The following is a 21,436-nucleotide window of genomic DNA, read 5'->3' on the forward strand; positions in this document are numbered from 1 at the left end:
GTTCCTCCCTGTTTTAGTCTGTTCTCTTCCATTTAGTGGCTAATGAATAAGACCCTGATAACTTCATCATAGTCTCCCGTCCTTACATTACAATAGTGTGCTGAAGACAGACGCACATGTTGACTGACAGAAATGAGGACTTACTATCATTGCCAAGAGGAGACACCTTGTTCTTCTTCTGGTCCTTATTATTTATTCGGCTCTTCTTTCCTGACTTCCTCACTTCTTCCTTCATAGCCTCTTCCTTCTCCTTCTCCTTCGTAGAGAGAGAAACAGATTTGAGTTGATGCCTCACAATCAAACAGCCCAAATAACTAAACAATCTACTGGTTCTTGTCTGTCTCACATGTGTGGAGGTGATGTCCTCGAGGTCTGTGAAGAGGGCACAGCTGTTGGGCTCGGAGCTCTCAGAAATGTAGCTAATTACCTGGGACTTGGCAGAGATGGCTGAGCTTACAATGGTCTTCTCCAAACCAGTGCTGTCATCAGCCATCTCCTCTAGGTCCTCTTCAAGGGATTCCCTCCGGGCCAGGAGCTCCTCCGTGAGGGTGACGTCACTCCTTGAGGAGGTTGAGGAGTGTGACCTCCCACTAGCACGTCTCCTCCTGGCTCCAAAATGGCCGCCGGAACTCCAGTCCTCGGAATAGTCATCTATGACTTGTGTGATGGTGTCCGCCATGCACCTGATGGCTGCCTCAACACCAGAGCGCGCGGCACGCAGTTGAGCCCGGTTGGAGTCCGAACGCAGGGACAATCTTCTAGCTGCAGTCTTCACGATGGCCTTCACCGCATCCTCCCCCCTGAATTGAATGCTCTCCTCCAGGCCAAAGACGACAGAGATGTCAGCATACTTCAGGGCATGCTGGACCTCCAGAAAGAGATCCTTCATCAGCCTGAAGGGGTCATTGGCCCTCCTTGTCTGGGGGGACTCTGAGGCCTCCAGTCGGCACATGATGCCGTGGAGGATAAACTTCAGGGTCTGGGGGCTCATGACGGTGGCCCAGGGAGTGCTGCAACTGACGGTGTCCTCCTCGATAAGGACCTTGCCTGGTAGGAGGGAGGGAATCTTCTCAAGGGCCTTGGTGGGCATCAGGGAGCTGTCACTCACATCGGACACCTCAGCTTCTCCCACCTCTTCTTCCAGGGTCTGGGAAGGAGCTGCCAGTGCTGCATGGGTGGTCGTCACAGAGTTGTCCTTCAAGGAGGAGCTGGGCACTACCTCTTCTTCATCCAGGCAGGGTCTGGGCAGAAAAACGTCAGAGTCTGGGCAGGAGCTGCCCATGCTGCCTGGGTTGAGGTGGAGGGTTTAGGGTATGTGACAGTCATGGCACTCACAAGCACCTCCTCTTCGTCCTTGGGTGAAGAGGGACACCGAGAGTCAGGGAACCTTTCCCTGGCACCGGAATCCAATCCTAAGAAAATACACTCATATTCTGAAATGGTTCAAAGCCACATTCATGTATAACACTATGCAGTATCTAGTACATTTACTATAATGGTAATACACGGGTTATTACACAGGTTATTACATTGTTATTACTGGTCATATGGGTAAAACAGGTTATAAGTGTACCTTTCTGGATGATGAGCCTGGCCTTGCAATCGTCGTTGCAGGTACTGTTCAGGATGTCTCCCACCCTGGTGGTCAGGACCTGGCAGACGGCCCCTGGTCAAATCAACATTTATTTAATATAGGGGTGTCAAACTCATTCCATGGGGTGGGGGGGGCGAGTGTCTGCGGGTCTTAGTTTTTTCCTTTCAATTAAGACCTAGACAACCAGGTGAGAGGAGTTTCCAACTAATTAGTGACCTTAATTCATCAATCAAGGGTGAAGTGAAAACCTGCAGAAACCCGGCCTTCTATAGAATGAGTTTGACATTTGATTCAAAGTAATACTTCACACATAAAATGTCTCCAAACACTGTATAGAAAAATAAGAAAAAAGAGGAGAGAAAATGAAAATACCATTACTGACAATAAGAGAGAAGAAAGAGGGGGAATGTGTGTGTGCAAAAGACAGTAAAAAACAACATAATAACTAACCTAGTGCCTCCTTGTTGTCATCGGAGAGGGAGAGGGAGCTGGAGGACTGGAAGGTCAGGAAGCTGCCCTTCTCCAACAGAGCGGCCCACCTCCCACGGGACTCTGTCCCTTCCTCCTCCCCATGCCCACTTGACCAGGTGGAGTCGCTGTCCCACAATTCCTCCTCGCTGGATGTGGGGGTGTTCCCCCAGCCGTCCCTATACATCCAGTTAAAGTTGTCATTCCACATAATGTCTCTACCTGGTGGGGTGGTCGGCAGACCCAAGAAGTTCTCCAGCAGATTCTTAATGGCCCGTTGGATGAACATGTACAGCACGTCTGTGAAGAATTCATTGGAGAGCCTACGGTTGGCAGCCAGGTCTTTCAGGATGGGCTCGGACCTGCTCTGGCGGGCCATTGGCCTCCTGCCCATACCAGTGTCCAGAAGCATCTGATACACCTTGCAGATGAGCTCCTTCCCAAAGTAGTGGACCTTCCCCCTGAAGATCATGTTGACCAGCTTCCATGAGGACAGGATCTGACCCAGGGACTCCACTGCCGGGGTTGACTTCATGTCCATGATGTCATTCAGTGAAACATCATCCTCACTGCTGAACTCCTGGCGGAGTTCCCGGTCAGTGTCAGAGTGCGCCAGATGAACAATAACATCAAAGATGTTACTGGCTGTGACTCCTGCCTCTATGTGGCCGGTGGTGGGAGTGGTGGTCTGGCTACTCCTTCTGCCGCCATGCCCAGACCGGGGAATGCTGGGAGTGCTGGCAGTCTGGGTCTCGTCCATCTCCCCAGCAGGGCTGCTGGTCTCCCCAACTTCCCCTGGCCTCTCCCCAAACAGGGCAAAGACAGGGAGGGACCCCTCGCTAAGGACTTTATGGACGTCACTTCCCTTGGGACTCCTCACTGACCCCAGTTCTCCCAACTCTGGCATGTTGGATCTGCTCGATCCCTGTGACGACCCAGGCCGACTCCCATTCTGGCTGTTGTTGCCTCTTCCAGACCTCATGTGGTGGATCCGTCTGGCGGCCTGCTGGGCACTCTCACAGGCATCCCTGAACAGCTCTGAGAAGATGCTGGAGAGCTTCTCTTCTGTCAGAGTAATACCTGGATGGGTGTTCTCCAGGTCATCCTCACCAGAAGAGAAGAGGTCCTCCTGGGCCCTTTTCAGGATGTTACTCACAGACAGATCTGTTATGCCCTGAAGCTCCTTGTCGGTCTCAGAAGGGGGAGTGGGCGGCTGCCCGCCGCCAGGAGCCTTCCCTTCGGCTCAGAACTCCGCTGGTGGAACTTTTCAGAGACAATCTGGAGCTCACCTGACCCCCAGCGGGATGAGTCTGACGACTCTGGTCTGGAGGTCCTGTGCAGAGCCATCACTGGGAGGAACACCTCACTGGAGACACACACCACCCACTCGATGATTTCGTCCAGGTCGCCTATTGTCACGTTCTTAGAAAGAGAAACAGAAAACAACAATCTGACAGCTAGTAGTTTTTATGTTACAAGATAGTTGTTTCCAATGATCACTCCACCCATGAAAGCAGAAAAAATGCGGGACTTACCATTTGTTTGAGGAACTTCCTGATAAGCTTTCTCTGACTGGAAAACAAACAAACACCAGGAATCATTGGCAACTTAAACTAGTGTTTACATAGATTATATTTTTTCTGCACATATAGAGGTTCACAGCAGGACTCACGGGTGAGACTTCAGGAAGTTTGTTAGAGAGAACGCCTCAGGTGAAATTGGAAACAGGAGGCATCATCGCTCTTAGCCTCGGACGTGACATCACTCTTTGGGGTCAGGAGGTCATCAACAGATGGAGAGGAGATCATTATCTCCCCATCATTGGGTGTCAGGGGACCTGGGGTTTCTGATACAGAAGACAATCAGAATTACCACCGAACAAGCTAGTGACCACAGTAAAGATTCTATTGAAGTTGTATAATCAGAAATAAACACTGTGTCACCAACCCACCTGTTGTCTCCATTTTAGTAACTTTAGTGCCCTTCTTGATAGCTGGCAGGACACCTACAGAAAGAGGAGAGTCGTAGATAATAGTGGATCCTTCCACCATATATCCTTTTAGAATTGCATCAAAAAATCCAAGATTTTTGGAAGTGGAGATCAATACTCACTGTAACTGGTTGTTAGAGATAGAAGCGTTTGAGGCAGTGCCAACACACCAACTACTTGGCGGCTTACGTATATCACCTCTGACTTAGCCTCCCTAGACTTTTTAGCCTTGATAACCTCCCTGGCCTTCTTTTCTGCCTTTGGTATATTGGCCTCTCGGCTGGGCCTGGGGCCTTGTGGGGGCTTCGGCACAAGGTTCTGAGACATATAACAACAGTGGGGAAATCATATCACCATAGAAACCACCTATTTCACAATAGGCATGGTGGTACTAAGTGACATGTCACATAAGGGTTAACCTTAGAATTAGAATCAGAATTAAAATCACAATTCCAATACTATTAGTTGTAACTAGTAGGTGGTCCATGTGTCTTAATGGTGTTATTATCTCGTTGTAAACTGGTTTTCGACCCGTCATATTACTAGATTACAACCAACTGGTCTCCGTTACAACCAGACGTTTTGCAACAGAACTAAAAGCTGTTTCCTACATTTAGAGGGCTGTCCTTGGGGCAGTCTCCCAGGGCTGGCAGCCTTACTCCATCATGGCCAGTGGAAATGACGTCTGTCTGGAGCACCTGCTCTCCAGCGCTAGCTTGGAGGGTCCTAGCCTGGGGTACAGGATCATAAGGAAATACATTTAACTTAAGCCCTCCATTATTACACCCACTTCTCCAACCATAAATCATAACCTTAGAATTACAATCAGAACTAAAATCAGAATTCCAATAATATTAGTTCTAACTAGTAGGTGGTCCATGTGTCTTAATGGTGTTATTATCTCGTTGTAAACTGGTTTTCGACCCGTCATATTACTAGATTACAACCAACTGGTCTCCGTTACAACCAGACGTTTTGCATCAGAACTAAAAGCTGTTTCCTACATTTAGAGGGCTGTCCTTGGGGCAGTCTCCCAGGGCTGGCAGCCTTACTCCATCATGGCCAGTGGAAATGACGTCTGTCTGGAGCACCTGCTCTCCAGCGCTAGCTTGGAGGGTCCCAGCCTGGGGTACAGGATCATAAGGAAATACATTTAACTTAAGCCCTCCATTATTACGCCCACTTCTCCAACCATAAATCATAACCTTAGAATTACAATCAGAACTAAAATCAAATCAGAATTCCAATAATATTAGTTCTAACTAGTAGGTGGTCCATGTGTCTTAATGGTGTTATTATCTCGTTGTAAACTGGTTTTCGACCCGTCATATTACTAGATTACAACCAACTGGTCTCCGTTACAACCAGACGTTTTGCATCAGAACTAAAAGCTGTTTCCTACATTTAGAGGGCTGTCCTTGGGGCAGTCTCCCAGGGCTGGCAGCCTTACTCCATCATGGCCAGTGGAAATGACGTCTGTCTGGAGCACCTGCTCTCCAGCGCTAGCTTGGAGGGTCCCAGCCTGGGGTACAGGATCATAAGGAAATACATTTAACTTAAGCCCTCCATTATTACGCCCACTTCTCCAACCATAAATCATAACCTTAGAATTACAATCAGAACTAAAATCAGAATTCCAATAATATTAGTTCTAACTAGTAGGTGGTCCATGTGTCTTAATGGTGTTATTATCTCGTTGTAAACTGGTTTTCGACCCGTCATATTACTAGATTACAACCAACTGGTCTCCGTTACAACCAGACGTTTTGCAACAGAACTAAAAGCTGTTTCCTACATTTAGAGGGCTGTCCTTGGGGCAGTCTCCCAGGGCTGGCAGCCTTACTCCATCATGGCCAGTGGAAATGACGTCTGTCTGGAGCACCTGCTCTCCAGCGCTAGCTTGGAGGGTCCCAGCCTGGGGTACAGGATCATAAGGAAATACATTTAACTTAAGCCCTCCATTATTACGCCCACTTCTCCAACCATAAATCATAACCTTAGAATTACAATCAGAACTAAAATCAGAATTCCAATAATATTAGTTCTAACTAGTAGGTGGTCCATGTGTCTTAATGGTGTTATTATCTCGTTGTAAACTGGTTTTCAGACCATTTAACGTCATATTACTAGATTACAACCAACTGGTCTCCGTTACAACCAGATGTTTTGCAACAGAACTAAAAGCTGTTTCCTACATTTAGAGGGCTGTCCTTGGGGCAGTCTCCCAGGGCTGGCAGCCTTACTCCATCATGGCCAGCGGAAATTACGTCTGTCTGGAGCACCTGCTCTCCAGCACTAGCTTGGAGGGTCCCAGCCTGGGGTACAGGATCATAAGGAAATACATTTAACTTAAGCCCTCCATTATTATGCCCACTTTTCCAACTATAAATCATGTCAATCTGTTTTTACAGCATATAGGCTGGCTATACTACCAAAAAGATAGCCCCATTATATATTAATAGAGAAAGCCCCAGAATTAACTAAAACATTTTTTTAATCACTCATGAGACTTACTTTTTGAAGAATTATTCTCAACCGTTTATGCTTTCTATCCATTGTGCTTTCAGGCACCCTTCAGATTGGACCTGACATTTTTATAAACAAATACATTTTAAAATACATTTCAATTTTATTTATTTTTACAAAATCTTGGCCCGTTTTGCTGTACTCACAGAATGTCATCTTTGTCCACTCAAAGTGATTTATTTGAACATGAGGATGACTCTCCTTTGTAAATCATCAACCCAACTGAGCCAGAAGTAGGCAGGCACTGAACCTTCTCTTGAGTGCGTTTACGTCATAGGCTTCATATATTACGTCATGCCATTGTACCCGATTACGTCAACTACAATAACACAGCGAGCGACCACTCTGGGAAATGAATGCATCGTTTCTGATCACATACGAAATCTCTATAAAGTTTACAATGTAACCCAATTCACTTTGGTTCAGTGAGGTTTAATCGTATTTTATGGATAAATGTTGCCCTCTGTTGGCCATAACTGAAATAGTCAGGAATTAAAGTCGCGCCATCATTAGTCTGCTGCACACTCCCACTGTTGGACTTTTAACAGCTACGGTTAAAATAACATCTATTAAGTGACAATAATATGGACCAAATAAATTATTATGGTCAAATAAATCTAATCATTGATGGGTTTGGTGAGGGAAGACAGATGTGGTAAACTGATATGATCAGGGCAGGCCCACATATTGCCAATTATGAATACATGTTTTATTAAGCCAACTGCCTATTTGTCCAAGATACTCATTACAGTCATGTCACACTTCTATCATAATTTATACAAACTGGATGAATGCAGGCTGTTGGTTTGTAAATGTTGTAAATAAAAATGTATATATGGTGTATATTATTATTAATTTTAATATTGTTTCATTCGCTTATCTTTTTGACCTGCACTGTTGGAGTTCAGACCTTAAGAATTTCACTGTACCCTATAATTACATCTGCGACACTATGTATGTGACGAATAAATTAATCTAATCGATTCGAATCTAAATTCAGAAATAATTTATTGGTGAGGAAACCTAGTCATACGTAGCTGTAATTTACAGAAATCAGAAATGTTTACATTATTGTTGAATAAGGTAGTTAACCCAATGTTCCTAGGTCGTCATTGAAAATAAGAATTTGTTCTAAACTAACTTGCCTAGTTAAATAAAGGTAAAAATAATGACTGACAAAGTGAACCTACTCATAACAATGATACTGTAGACAGTACACAGCAAATTGACCTTATGAATCTATAGCATGCAGGTGTGTCTGTAAAAAAAAAGTAAAGAAGATCAAAATAGCTGAAAGTTGTGTTTATTAAATTAAATGGGGGTAATAAAAATGAGTTGTGAATAGGGGGGGTTGTCTCCCTCTTCTGGTGGCACTGATGTTTTTTTAGAAAGTGGGTTGGGGGAGGTGGTATCAGGGTTTCCCAAACTCGTATCTGCACAGTTACTTTTTGCATCTTTTTTGCAGGGGAAGCAAAATAGTCTTGCCAGGGCAGCTGTGATCCGCGGGAAGAGAGCCTGTTTTTCTTCGGCTCATCTGCAGCCACAGTACCTGAACAGGTGACATAGAACAGGGCATGAAATCAGGGTCGTGTTCATTCAGGCACACAGTAGCAAAATGTTTTGAAACAGAAAACAAAAACAAGAATTTGTTATTGGCAAGTTCAAGAAAGTTCCTCCCTGTTTTAGTCTGTTCTCTTCCATTTAGTGGCTAATGAATAAGACCCTGATAACTTCATCATAGTCTCCCGTCCTTACATTACAATAGTGTGCTGAAGACAGACGCACATGTTGACTGACAGAAATGAGGACTTACTATCATTGCCAAGAGGAGACACCTTGTTCTTCTTCTGGTCCTTATTATTTATTCGGCTCTTCTTTCCTGACTTCCTCACTTCTTCCTTCATAGCCTCTTCCTTCTCCTTCTCCTTCGTAGAGAGAGAAACAGATTTGAGTTGATGCCTCACAATCAAACAGCCCAAATAACTAAACAATCTACTGGTTCTTGTCTGTCTCACATGTGTGGAGGTGATGTCCTCGAGGTCTGTGAAGAGGGCACAGCTGTTGGGCTCGGAGCTCTCAGAAATGTAGCTAATTACCTGGGACTTGGCAGAGATGGCTGAGCTTACAATGGTCTTCTCCAAACCAGTGCTGTCATCAGCCATCTCCTCTAGGTCCTCTTCAAGGGATTCCCTCCGGGCCAGGAGCTCCTCCGTGAGGGTGACGTCACTCCTTGAGGAGGTTGAGGAGTGTGACCTCCCACTAGCACGTCTCCTCCTGGCTCCAAAATGGCCGCCGGAACTCCAGTCCTCGGAATAGTCATCTATGACTTGTGTGATGGTGTCCGCCATGCACCTGATGGCTGCCTCAACACCAGAGCGCGCGGCACGCAGTTGAGCCCGGTTGGAGTCCGAACGCAGGGACAATCTTCTAGCTGCAGTCTTCACGATGGCCTTCACCGCATCCTCCCCCCCTGAATTGAATGCTCTCCTCCAGGCCAAAGACGACAGAGATGTCAGCATACTTCAGGGCATGCTGGACCTCCAGAAAGAGATCCTTCATCAGCCTGAAGGGGTCATTGGCCCTCCTTGTCTGGGGGGGACTCTGAGGCCTCCAGTCGGCACATGATGCCGTGGAGGATAAACTTCAGGGTCTGGGGGCTCATGACGGTGGCCCAGGGAGTGCTGCAACTGACGGTGTCCTCCTCGATAAGGACCTTGCCTGGTAGGAGGGAGGGAATCTTCTCAAGGGCCTTGGTGGGCATCAGGGAGCTGTCACTCACATCGGACACCTCAGCTTCTCCCACCTCTTCTTCCAGGGTCTGGGAAGGAGCTGCCAGTGCTGCATGGGTGGTCGTCACAGAGTTGTCCTTCAAGGAGGAGCTGGGCACTACCTCTTCTTCATCCAGGCAGGGTCTGGGCAGAAAAACGTCCAGAGTCTGGGCAGGAGCTGCCCATGCTGCCTGGGTTGAGGTGGAGGGTTTAGGGTATGTGACAGTCATGGCACTCACAAGCACCTCCTCTTCGTCCTTGGGTGAAGAGGGACACCGAGAGTCAGGGAACCTTTCCCTGGCACCGGAATCCAATCCTAAGAAAATACACTCATATTCTGAAATGGTTCAAAGCCACATTCATGTATAACACTATGCAGTATCTAGTACATTTACTATAATGGTAATACACGGGTTATTACACAGGTTATTACATTGTTATTACTGGTCATATGGGTAAAACAGGTTATAAGTGTACCTTTCTGGATGATGAGCCTGGCCTTGCAATCGTCGTTGCAGGTACTGTTCAGGATGTCTCCCACCCTGGTGGTCAGGACCTGGCAGACGGCCCCTGGTCAAATCAACATTTATTTAATATAGGGGTGTCAAACTCATTCCATGGGGTGGGGGGGGGGGCGAGTGTCTGCGGGTCTTAGTTTTTTCCTTTCAATTAAGACCTAGACAACCAGGTGAGAGGAGTTTCCAACTAATTAGTGACCTTAATTCATCAATCAAGGGTGAAGTGAAAACCTGCAGAAACCCGGCCTTCTATAGAATGAGTTTGACATTTGATTCAAAGTAATACTTCACACATAAAATGTCTCCAAACACTGTATAGAAAAATAAGAAAAAAAGAGGAGAGAAAATGAAAATACCATTACTGACAATAAGAGAGAAGAAAGAGGGGGAATGTGTGTGTGCAAAAGACAGTAAAAAACAACATAATAACTAACCTAGTGCCTCCTTGTTGTCATCGGAGAGGGAGAGGGAGCTGGAGGACTGGAAGGTCAGGAAGCTGCCCTTCTCCAACAGAGCGGCCCACCTCCCACGGGACTCTGTCCCTTCCTCCTCCCCATGCCCACTTGACCAGGTGGAGTCGCTGTCCCACAATTCCTCCTCGCTGGATGTGGGGGTGTTCCCCCAGCCGTCCCTATACATCCAGTTAAAGTTGTCATTCCACATAATGTCTCTACCTGGTGGGGTGGTCGGCAGACCCAAGAAGTTCTCCAGCAGATTCTTAATGGCCCGTTGGATGAACATGTACAGCACGTCTGTGAAGAATTCATTGGAGAGCCTACGGTTGGCAGCCAGGTCTTTCAGGATGGGCTCGGACCTGCTCTGGCGGGCCATTGGCCTCCTGCCCATACCAGTGTCCAGAAGCATCTGATACACCTTGCAGATGAGCTCCTTCCCAAAGTAGTGGACCTTCCCCCTGAAGATCATGTTGACCAGCTTCCATGAGGACAGGATCTGACCCAGGGACTCCACTGCCGGGGTTGACTTCATGTCCATGATGTCATTCAGTGAAACATCATCCTCACTGCTGAACTCCTGGCGGAGTTCCCGGTCAGTGTCAGAGTGCGCCAGATGAACAATAACATCAAAGATGTTACTGGCTGTGACTCCTGCCTCTATGTGGCCGGTGGTGGGAGTGGTGGTCTGGCTACTCCTTCTGCCGCCATGCCCAGACCGGGAATGCTGGGAGTGCTGGCAGTCTGGGTCTCGTCCATCTCCCCAGCAGGGCTGCTGGTCTCCCCAACTTCCCCTGGCCTCTCCCCAAACAGGGCAAAGACAGGGAGGGACCCCTCGCTAAGGACTTTATGGACGTCACTTCCCTTGGGACTCCTCACTGACCCCAGTTCTCCCAACTCTGGCATGTTGGATCTGCTCGATCCCTGTGACGACCCAGGCCGACTCCCATTCTGGCTGTTGTTGCCTCTTCCAGACCTCATGTGGTGGATCCGTCTGGCGGCCTGCTGGGCACTCTCACAGGCATCCCTGAACAGCTCTGAGAAGATGCTGGAGAGCTTCTCTTCTGTCAGAGTAATACCTGGATGGGTGTTCTCCAGGTCATCCTCACCAGAAGAGAAGAGGTCCTCCTGGGCCCTTTTCAGGATGTTACTCACAGACAGATCTGTTATGCCCTGAAGCTCCTTGTCGGTCTCAGAAGGGGGAGTGGGCGGCTGCCCGCCCAGGAGCCTTCCCTTCGGCTCAGAACTCCGCTGGTGGAACTTTTCAGAGACAATCTGGAGCTCACCTGACCCCCAGCGGGATGAGTCTGACGACTCTGGTCTGGAGGTCCTGTGCAGAGCCATCACTGGGAGGAACACCTCACTGGAGACACACACCACCCACTCGATGATTTCGTCCAGGTCGCCTATTGTCACGTTCTTAGAAAGAGAAACAGAAAACAACAATCTGACAGCTAGTAGTTTTTATGTTACAAGATAGTTGTTTCCAATGATCACTCCACCCATGAAAGCAGAAAAAATGCGGGACTTACCATTTGTTTGAGGAACTTCCTGATAAGCTTTCTCTGACTGGAAAACAAACAAACACCAGGAATCATTGGCAACTTAAACTAGTGTTTACATAGATTATATTTTTTCTGCACATATAGAGGTTCACAGCAGGACTCACGGGTGAGACTTCAGGAAGTTTGTTAGAGAGAACGCCTCAGGTGAAATTGGACAGGAGGCATCATCGCTCTTAGCCTCGGACGTGACATCACTCTTTGGGGTCAGGAGGTCATCAACAGATGGAGAGGAGATCATTATCTCCCCATCATTGGGTGTCAGGGGACCTGGGGTTTCTGATACAGAAGACAATCAGAATTACCACCGAACAAGCTAGTGACCACAGTAAAGATTCTATTGAAGTTGTATAATCAGAAATAAACACTGTGTCACCAACCCACCTGTTGTCTCCATTTTAGTAACTTTAGTGCCCTTCTTGATAGCTGGCAGGACACCTACAGAAAGAGGAGAGTCGTAGATAATAGTGGATCCTTCCACCATATATCCTTTTAGAATTGCATCAAAAAATCCAAGATTTTTGGAAGTGGAGATCAATACTCACTGTAACTGGTTGTTAGAGATAGAAGCGTTTGAGGCAGTGCCAACACACCAACTACTTGGCGGCTTACGTATATCACCTCTGACTTAGCCTCCCTAGACTTTTTAGCCTTGATAACCTCCCTGGCCTTCTTTTCTGCCTTTGGTATATTGGCCTCTCGGCTGGGCCTGGGGCCTTGTGGGGGCTTCGGCACAAGGTTCTGAGACATATAACAACAGTGGGGAAATCATATCACCATAGAAACCACCTATTTCACAATAGGCATGGTGGTACTAAGTGACATGTCACATAAGGGTTAACCTTAGAATTAGAATCAGAATTAAAATCACAATTCCAATACTATTAGTTGTAACTAGTAGGTGGTCCATGTGTCTTAATGGTGTTATTATCTCGTTGTAAACTGGTTTTCGACCCGTCATATTACTAGATTACAACCAACTGGTCTCCGTTACAACCAGACGTTTTGCAACAGAACTAAAAGCTGTTTCCTACATTTAGAGGGCTGTCCTTGGGGCAGTCTCCCAGGGCTGGCAGCCTTACTCCATCATGGCCAGTGGAAATGACGTCTGTCTGGAGCACCTGCTCTCCAGCGCTAGCTTGGAGGGTCCTAGCCTGGGGTACAGGATCATAAGGAAATACATTTAACTTAAGCCCTCCATTATTACACCCACTTCTCCAACCATAAATCATAACCTTAGAATTACAATCAGAACTAAAATCAGAATTCCAATAATATTAGTTCTAACTAGTAGGTGGTCCATGTGTCTTAATGGTGTTATTATCTCGTTGTAAACTGGTTTTCTGACCCTGTCATATTACTAGATTACAACCAACTGGTCTCCAATAATATTAGTTCTAACAACCAGAATGTTTTGCATCAGAACTAAAAGCTGTTTCCTACATTTAGAGGGCTGTCCTTGGGGCAGTCTCCCAGGGCTGGCAGCCTTACTCCATCATGGCCAGTGGAAATGACGTCTGTCTGGAGCACCTGCTCTCCAGCGCTAGCTTGGAGGGTCCCAGCCTGGGGTACAGGATCATAAGGAAATACATTTAACTTAAGCCCTCCATTATTACGCCCACTTCTCCAACCATAAATCATAACCTTAGAATTACAATCAGAACTAAAATCAGAATTCCAATAATATTAGTTCTAACTAGTAGGTGGTCCATGTGTCTTAATGGTGTTATTATCTCGTTGTAAACTGGTTTTCGACCCGTCATATTACTAGATTACAACCAACTGGTCTCCGTTACAACCAGACGTTTTGCAACAGAACTAAAAGCTGTTTCCTACATTTAGAGGGCTGTCCTTGGGGCAGTCTCCCAGGGCTGGCAGCCTTACTCCATCATGGCCAGTGGAAATGACGTCTGTCTGGAGCACCTGCTCTCCAGCGCTAGCTTGGAGGGTCCCAGCCTGGGGTACAGGATCATAAGGAAAATCATAACCTACAAAATCAGAATTCCAATTTAAGGTGGTCCATGTGTCTTAAGCCCTCCATTTTATGTAGTCTCCCAGGGCTGGCAGCCTTACTCCATCATGCCCACTTTTCCAACTATAAATCATGTCAATCTGTTTTTTTACAGCATATAGGCTGGCTATACTACCAAAAAGATAGCCCCATTATATATTAATAGAGAAAGCCCCAGAATTAACTAAAACATTTTTTTAATCACTCATGAGACTTACTTTTTGAAGAATTATTCTCAACCGTTTATGCTTTCTATCCATTGTGCTTTCAGGCACCCTTCAGATTGGACCTGACATTTTTATAAACAAATACATTTTAAAATACATTTCAATTTTATTTATTTTTACAAAATCTTGGCCCGTTTTGCTGTACTCACAGAATGTCATCTTTGTCCACTCAAAGTGATTTATTTGAACATGAGGATGACTCTCCTTTGTAAATCATCAACCCAACTGAGCCAGAAGTAGGCAGGCACTGAACCTTCTCTTGAGTGCGTTTACGTCATAGGCCAGTGGAAATAACTGCTCTCCAGTTTCCCAGCCTGGGGTAAAAGCTTCATATATTACGTCATGCCATTGTACCCGATTACGTCAACTACAATAACACAGCGAGCGACCACTCTGGGAAATGAATGCATCGTTTCTGATCACATACGAAATCTCTATAAAGTTTACAATGTAACCCAATTCACTTTGGTTCAGTGAGGTTTAATCGTATTTTATGGATAAATGTTGCCCTCTGTTGGCCATAACTGAAATAGTCAGGAATTAAAGTCGCGCCATCATTAGTCTGCTGCACACTCCCACTGTTGGACTTTTAACAGCTACGGTTAAAATAACATCTATTAAGTGACAATAATATGGACCAAATAAATTATTATGGTCAAATAAATCTAATCATTGATGGGTTTGGTGAGGGAAGACAGATGTGGTAAACTGATATGATCAGGGCAGGCCCACATATTGCCAATTATGAATACATGTTTTATTAAGCCAACTGCCTATTTGTCCAAGATACTCATTACAGTCATGTCACACTTCTATCATAATTTATACAAACTGGATGAATGCAGGCTGTTGGTTTGTAAATGTTGTAAATAAAAATGTATATATGGTGTATATTATTATTAATTTTAATATTGTTTCATTCGCTTATCTTTTTTTGACCTGCACTGTTGGAGTTCAGACCTTAAGAATGTCACTGTACCCTATAATTACATCTGCGACACTATGTATGTGACGAATAAATTAATCTAATCGATTCGAATCTAAATTCAGAAATAATTTATTGGTGAGGAAACCTAGTCATACGTAGCTGTAATTTACAGAAATCAGAAATGTTTACATTATTGTTGAATAAGGTAGTTAACCCAATGTTCCTAGGTCGTCATTGAAAATAAGAATTTGTTCTAAACTAACTTGCCTAGTTAAATAAAGGTAAAAATAATGACTGACAAAGTGAACCTACTCATAACAATGATACTGTAGACAGTACACAGCAAATTGACCTTATGAATCTATAGCATGCAGGTGTGTCTGTAAAAAAAAGTAAAGAAGATCAAAATAGCTGAAAGTTGTGTTTATTAAATTAAATGGGGGGGTAATAAAAATGAGTTGTGAATAGGGGGTTGTCTCCCTCTTCTGGTGGCACTGATGTTTTTTTAGAAAGTGGGTTGGGGGAGGTGGTATCAGGGTTTCCCAAACTCGTATCTGCACAGTTACTTTTTGCATCTTTTTTTGCAGGGGAAGCAAAATAGTCTTGCCAGGGCAGCTGTGATCCGCGGGAAGAGAGCCTGTTTTTTCTTCGGCTCATCTGCAGCCACAGTACCTGAACAGGTGACATAGAACAGGGCATGAAATCAGGGTCGTGTTCATTCAGGCACACAGTAGCAAAATGTTTTGAAACAGAAAACAAAAACAAGAATTTGTTATTGGCAAGTTCAAGAAAGTTCCTCCCTGTTTTAGTCTGTTCTCTTCCATTTAGTGGCTAATGAATAAGACCCTGATAACTTCATCATAGTCTCCCGTCCTTACATTACAATAGTGTGCTGAAGACAGACGCACATGTTGACTGACAGAAATGAGGACTTACTATCATTGCCAAGAGGAGACACCTTGTTCTTCTTCTGGTCCTTATTATTTATTCGGCTCTTCTTTCCTGACTTCCTCACTTCTTCCTTCATAGCCTCTTCCTTCTCCTTCTCCTTCGTAGAGAGAGAAACAGATTTGAGTTGATGCCTCACAATCAAACAGCCCAAATAACTAAACAATCTACTGGTTCTTGTCTGTCTCACATGTGTGGAGGTGATGTCCTCGAGGTCTGTGAAGAGGGCACAGCTGTTGGGCTCGGAGCTCTCAGAAATGTAGCTAATTACCTGGGACTTGGCAGAGATGGCTGAGCTTACAATGGTCTTCTCCAAACCAGTGCTGTCATCAGCCATCTCCTCTAGGTCCTCTTCAAGGGATTCCCTCCGGGCCAGGAGCTCCTCCGTGAGGGTGACGTCACTCCTTGAGGAGGTTGAGGAGTGTGACCTCCCACTAGCACGTCTCCTCCGGCTCCAAAATGGCCGCCGGAACTCCAGTCCTCGGAATAGTCATCTATGACTTGTGTGATGGTGTCCGCCATGCACCTGATGGCTGCCTCAACACCAGAGCGCGCGGCACGCAGTTGAGCCCGGTTGGAGTCCGAACGCAGGGACAATCTTCTAGCTGCAGTCTTCACGATGGCCTTCACCGCATCCTCCCCCCTGAATTGAATGCTCTCCTCCAGGCCAAAGACGACAGAGATGTCAGCATACTTCAGGGCATGCTGGACCTCCAGAAAGAGATCCTTCATCAGCCTGAAGGGGTCATTGGCCCTCCTTGTCTGGGGGGACTCTGAGGCCTCCAGTCGGCACATGATGCCGTGGAGGATAAACTTCAGGGTCTGGGGGCTCATGACGGTGGCCCAGGGAGTGCTGCAACTGACGGTGTCCTCCTCGATAAGGACCTTGCCTGGTAGGAGGGAGGGAATCTTCTCAAGGGCCTTGGTGGGCATCAGGGAGCTGTCACTCACATCGGACACCTCAGCTTCTCCCACCTCTTCTTCCAGGGTCTGGGAAGGAGCTGCCAGTGCTGCATGGGTGGTCGTCACAGAGTTGTCCTTCAAGGAGGAGCTGGGCACTACCTCTTCTTCATCCAGGCAGGGTCTGGGCAGAAAAACGTCCAGAGTCTGGGCAGGAGCTGCCCATGCTGCCTGGGTTGAGGTGGAGGGTTTAGGGTATGTGACAGTCATGGCACTCACAAGCACCTCCTCTTCGTCCTTGGGTGAAGAGGGACACCGAGAGTCAGGGAACCTTTCCCTGGCACCGGAATCAATCCTAAGAAAATACACTCATATTCTGAAATGGTTCAAAGCCACATTCATGTATAACACTATGCAGTATCTAGTACATTTACTATAATGGTAATACACGGGTTATTACACAGGTTATTACATTGTTATTACTGGTCATATGGGTAAAACAGGTTATAAGTGTACCTTTCTGGATGATGAGCCTGGCCTTGCAATCGTCGTTGCAGGTACTGTTCAGGATGTCTCCCACCCTGGTGGTCAGGACCTGGCAGACGGCCCCTGGTCAAATCAACATTTATTTAATATAGGGGTGTCAAACTCATTCCATGGGGTGGGGGGGCGAGTGTCTGCGGGTCTTAGTTTTTTCCTTTCAATTAAGACCTAGACAACCAGGTGAGAGGAGTTTCCAACTAATTAGTGACCTTAATTCATCAATCAAGGGTGAAGTGAAAACCTGCAGAAACCCGGCCTTCTATAGAATGAGTTTGACATTTGATTCAAAGTAATACTTCACACATAAAATGTCTCCAAACACTGTATAGAAAAATAAGAAAAAAGAGGAGAGAAAATGAAAATACCATTACTGACAATAAGAGAGAAGAAAGAGGGGGAATGTGTGTGTGCAAAAGACAGTAAAAAACAACATAATAACTAACCTAGTGCCTCCTTGTTGTCATCGGAGAGGGAGAGGGAGCTGGAGGACTGGAAGGTCAGGAAGCTGCCCTTCTCCAACAGAGCGGCCCACCTCCCACGGGACTCTGTCCCTTCCTCCTCCCCATGCCCACTTGACCAGGTGGAGTCGCTGTCCCACAATTCCTCCTCGCTGGATGTGGGGGTGTTCCCCAGCCGTCCCTATACATCCAGTTAAAGTTGTCATTCCACATAATGTCTCTACCTGGTGGGGTGGTCGGCAGACCCAAGAAGTTCTCCAGCAGATTCTTAATGGCCCGTTGGATGAACATGTACAGCACGTCTGTGAAGAATTCATTGGAGAGCCTACGGTTGGCAGCCAGGTCTTTCAGGATGGGCTCGGACCTGCTCTGGCGGGCCATTGGCCTCCTGCCCATACCAGTGTCCAGAAGCATCTGATACACCTTGCAGATGAGCTCCTTCCCAAAGTAGTGGACCTTCCCCCTGAAGATCATGTTGACCAGCTTCCATGAGGACAGGATCTGACCCAGGGACTCCACTGCCGGGGTTGACTTCATGTCCATGATGTCATTCAGTGAAACATCATCCTCACTGCTGAACTCCTGGCGGAGTTCCCGGTCAGTGTCAGAGTGCGCCAGATGAACAATAACATCAAAGATGTTACTGGCTGTGACTCCTGCCTCTATGTGGCCGGTGGTGGGAGTGGTGGTCTGGCTACTCCTTCTGCCGCCATGCCCAGACCGGGGAATGCTGGGAGTGCTGGCAGTCTGGGTCTCGTCCATCTCCCCAGCAGGGCTGCTGGTCTCCCCAACTTCCCCTGGCCTCTCCCCAAACAGGGCAAAGACAGGGAGGGACCCCCTCGCTAAGGACTTTATGGACGTCACTTCCCTTGGGACTCCTCACTGACCCCAGTTCTCCCAACTCTGGCATGTTGGATCTGCTCGATCCCTGTGACGACCCAGGCCGACTCCCATTCTGGCTGTTGTTGCCTCTTCCAGACCTCATGTGGTGGATCCGTCTGGCGGCCTGCTGGGCACTCTCACAGGCATCCCTGAACAGCTCTGAGAAGATGCTGGAGAGCTTCTCTTCTGTCAGAGTAATACCTGGATGGGTGTTCTCCAGGTCATCCTCACCAGAAGAGAAGAGGTCCTCCTGGGCCCTTTTCAGGATGTTACTCACAGACAGATCTGTTATGCCCTGAAGCTCCTTGTCGGTCTCAGAAGGGGAGTGGGCGGCTGCCCGCCCAGGAGCCTTCCCTTCGGCTCAGAACTCCGCTGGTGGAACTTTTCAGAGACAATCTGGGCTCACCTGACCCCCAGCGGGATGAGTCTGACGACTCTGGTCTGGAGGTCCTGTGCAGAGCCATCACTGGGAGGAACACCTCACTGGAGACACACACCACCCACTCGATGATTTCGTCCAGGTCGCCTATTGTCACGTTCTTAGAAAGAGAAACAGAAAACAACAATCTGACAGCTAGTAGTTTTTATGTTACAAGATAGTTGTTTCCAATGATCACTCCACCCATGAAAGCAGAAAAAATGCGGGACTTACCATTTGTTTGAGGAACTTCCTGATAAGCTTTCTCTGACTGGAAAACAAACAAACACCAGGAATCATTGGCAACTTAAACTAGTGTTTACATAGATTATATTTTTTTCTGCACATATAGAGGTTCACAGCAGGACTCACGGGTGAGACTTCAGGAAGTTTGTTAGAGAGAACGCCTCAGGTGAAATTGGACAGGAGGCATCATCGCTCTTAGCCTCGGACGTGACATCACTCTTTGGGGTCAGGAGGTCATCAACAGATGGAGAGGAGATCATTATCTCCCCATCATTGGGTGTCAGGGGACCTGGGGTTTCTGATACAGAAGACAATCAGAATTACCACCGAACAAGCTAGTGACCACAGTAAAGATTCTATTGAAGTTGTATAATCAGAAATAAACACTGTGTCACCAACCCACCTGTTGTCTCCATTTTAGTAACTTTAGTGCCCTTCTTGATAGCTGGCAGGACACCTACAGAAAGAGGAGAGTCGTAGATAATAGTGGATCCTTCCACCATATATCCTTTTAGAATTGCATCAAAAAAATCCAAGATTTTTGGAAGTGGAGATCAATACTCACTGTAACTGGTTGTTAGAGATAGAAGCGTTTGAGGCAGTGCCAACACACCAACTACTTGGCGGCTTACGTATATCACCTCTGACTTAGCCTCCCTAGACTTTTTTAGCCTTGATAACCTCCCTGGCCTTCTTTTCTGCCTTTGGTATATTGGCCTCTCGGCTGGGCCTGGGGCCTTGTGGGGGCTTCGGCACAAGGTTCTGAGACATATAACAACAGTGGGGAAATCATATCACCATAGAAACCACCTATTTCACAATAGGCATGGTGGTACTAAGTGACATGTCACATAAGGGTTAACCTTAGAATTAGAATCAGAATTAAAATCACAATTCCAATACTATTAGTTGTAACTAGTAGGTGGTCCATGTGTCTTAATGGTGTTATTATCTCGTTGTAAACTGGTTTTCGACCCGTCATATTACTAGATTACAACCAACTGGTCTCCGTTACAACCAGACGTTTTGCAACAGAACTAAAAGCTGTTTCCTACATTTAGAGGGCTGTCCTTGGGGCAGTCTCCCAGGGCTGGCAGCCTTACTCCATCATGGCCAGTGGAAATGACGTCTGTCTGGAGCACCTGCTCTCCAGCGCTAGCTTGGAGGGTCCTAGCCTGGGGTACAGGATCATAAGGAAATACATTTAACTTAAGCCCTCCATTATTACACCCACTTCTCCAACCATAAATCATAACCTTAGAATTACAATCAGAACTAAAATCAGAATTCCAATAATATTAGTTCTAACTAGTAGGTGGTCCATGTGTCTTAATGGTGTTATTATCTCGTTGTAAACTGGTTTTCGACCCGTCATATTACTAGATTACAACCAACTGGTCTCCGTTACAACCAGACGTTTTGCATCAGAACTAAAAGCTGTTTCCTACATTTAGAGGGCTGTCCTTGGGGCAGTCTCCCAGGGCTGGCAGCCTTACTCCATCATGGCCAGTGGAAATGACGTCTGTCTGGAGCACCTGCTCTCCAGCGCTAGCTTGGAGGGTCCCAGCCTGGGGTACAGGATCATAAGGAAATACATTTAACTTAAGCCCTCCATTATTACGCCCACTTCTCCAACCATAAATCATAACCTTAGAATTACAATCAGAACTAAAATCAGAATTCCAATAATATTAGTTCTAACTAGTAGGTGGTCCATGTGTCTTAATGGTGTTATTATCTCGTTGTAAACTGGTTTTCGACCCGTCATATTACTAGATTACAACCAACTGGTCTCCGTTACAACCAGACGTTTTGCATCAGAACTAAAAGCTGTTTCCTACATTTAGAGGGCTGTCCTTGGGGCAGTCTCCCAGGGCTGGCAGCCTTACTCCATCATGGCCAGTGGAAATGACGTCTGTCTGGAGCACCTGCTCTCCAGCGCTAGCTTGGAGGGTCCCAGCCTGGGGTACAGGATCATAAGGAAATACATTTAACTT

At 46.5% G+C, this 21,436-nt stretch overlaps 1 protein-coding gene across 1 annotated transcript; it reads right to left on the reverse strand.

Moving 5' to 3' along the window:
* Nucleotides 1–9,150: 9,150 nt before the first annotated feature.
* Nucleotides 9,151–13,640, reverse strand: LOC127931918 (uncharacterized). The gene is made up of 10 exons (XM_052526068.1): nt 13,322–13,640; nt 12,913–13,032; nt 12,424–12,619; nt 12,263–12,316; nt 11,986–12,157; nt 11,849–11,885; nt 11,013–11,735; nt 10,299–10,896; nt 9,824–9,916; nt 9,151–9,662 (listed from the first exon to the last, which is right to left on the reverse strand). Exons 1-10 carry the CDS (start codon nt 13,517–13,519, stop codon nt 9,151–9,153), a joined length of 2,703 nt encoding a protein of 900 aa, XP_052382028.1. The 5' UTR covers nt 13,520–13,640.
* Between the last annotated feature and the right edge of the window lie 7,796 nt (nt 13,641–21,436).

Source organism: Oncorhynchus keta, chromosome 10, assembly GCF_023373465.1.
Source record: "Oncorhynchus keta strain PuntledgeMale-10-30-2019 chromosome 10, Oket_V2, whole genome shotgun sequence".
In the NCBI taxonomy this organism is placed as follows: domain Eukaryota; kingdom Metazoa; phylum Chordata; class Actinopteri; order Salmoniformes; family Salmonidae; genus Oncorhynchus; species Oncorhynchus keta.

What these genes read in the sequence shown, in the direction of transcription:
- LOC127931918 (XM_052526068.1), bottom strand. Translation starts at nt 13,519, where the DNA reads ATGATTTATGGTTGGAGAAGTGGGCGTAATAATGGAGGGCTTAAGTTA. An exon ending in CCAAGGACAGCCCTCTAAAT is followed by an intron (nt 12,620 to 12,912) that starts GTAGGAAACAGC and finishes TATATGTCTCAG; the next exon opens with AACCTTGTGCCGAAGCCCCC. An exon ending in GGAAGTTCCTCAAACAAATG is followed by an intron (nt 11,736 to 11,848) that starts GTAAGTCCCGCA and finishes TCTCTTTCTAAG; the next exon opens with AACGTGACAATAGGCGACCT.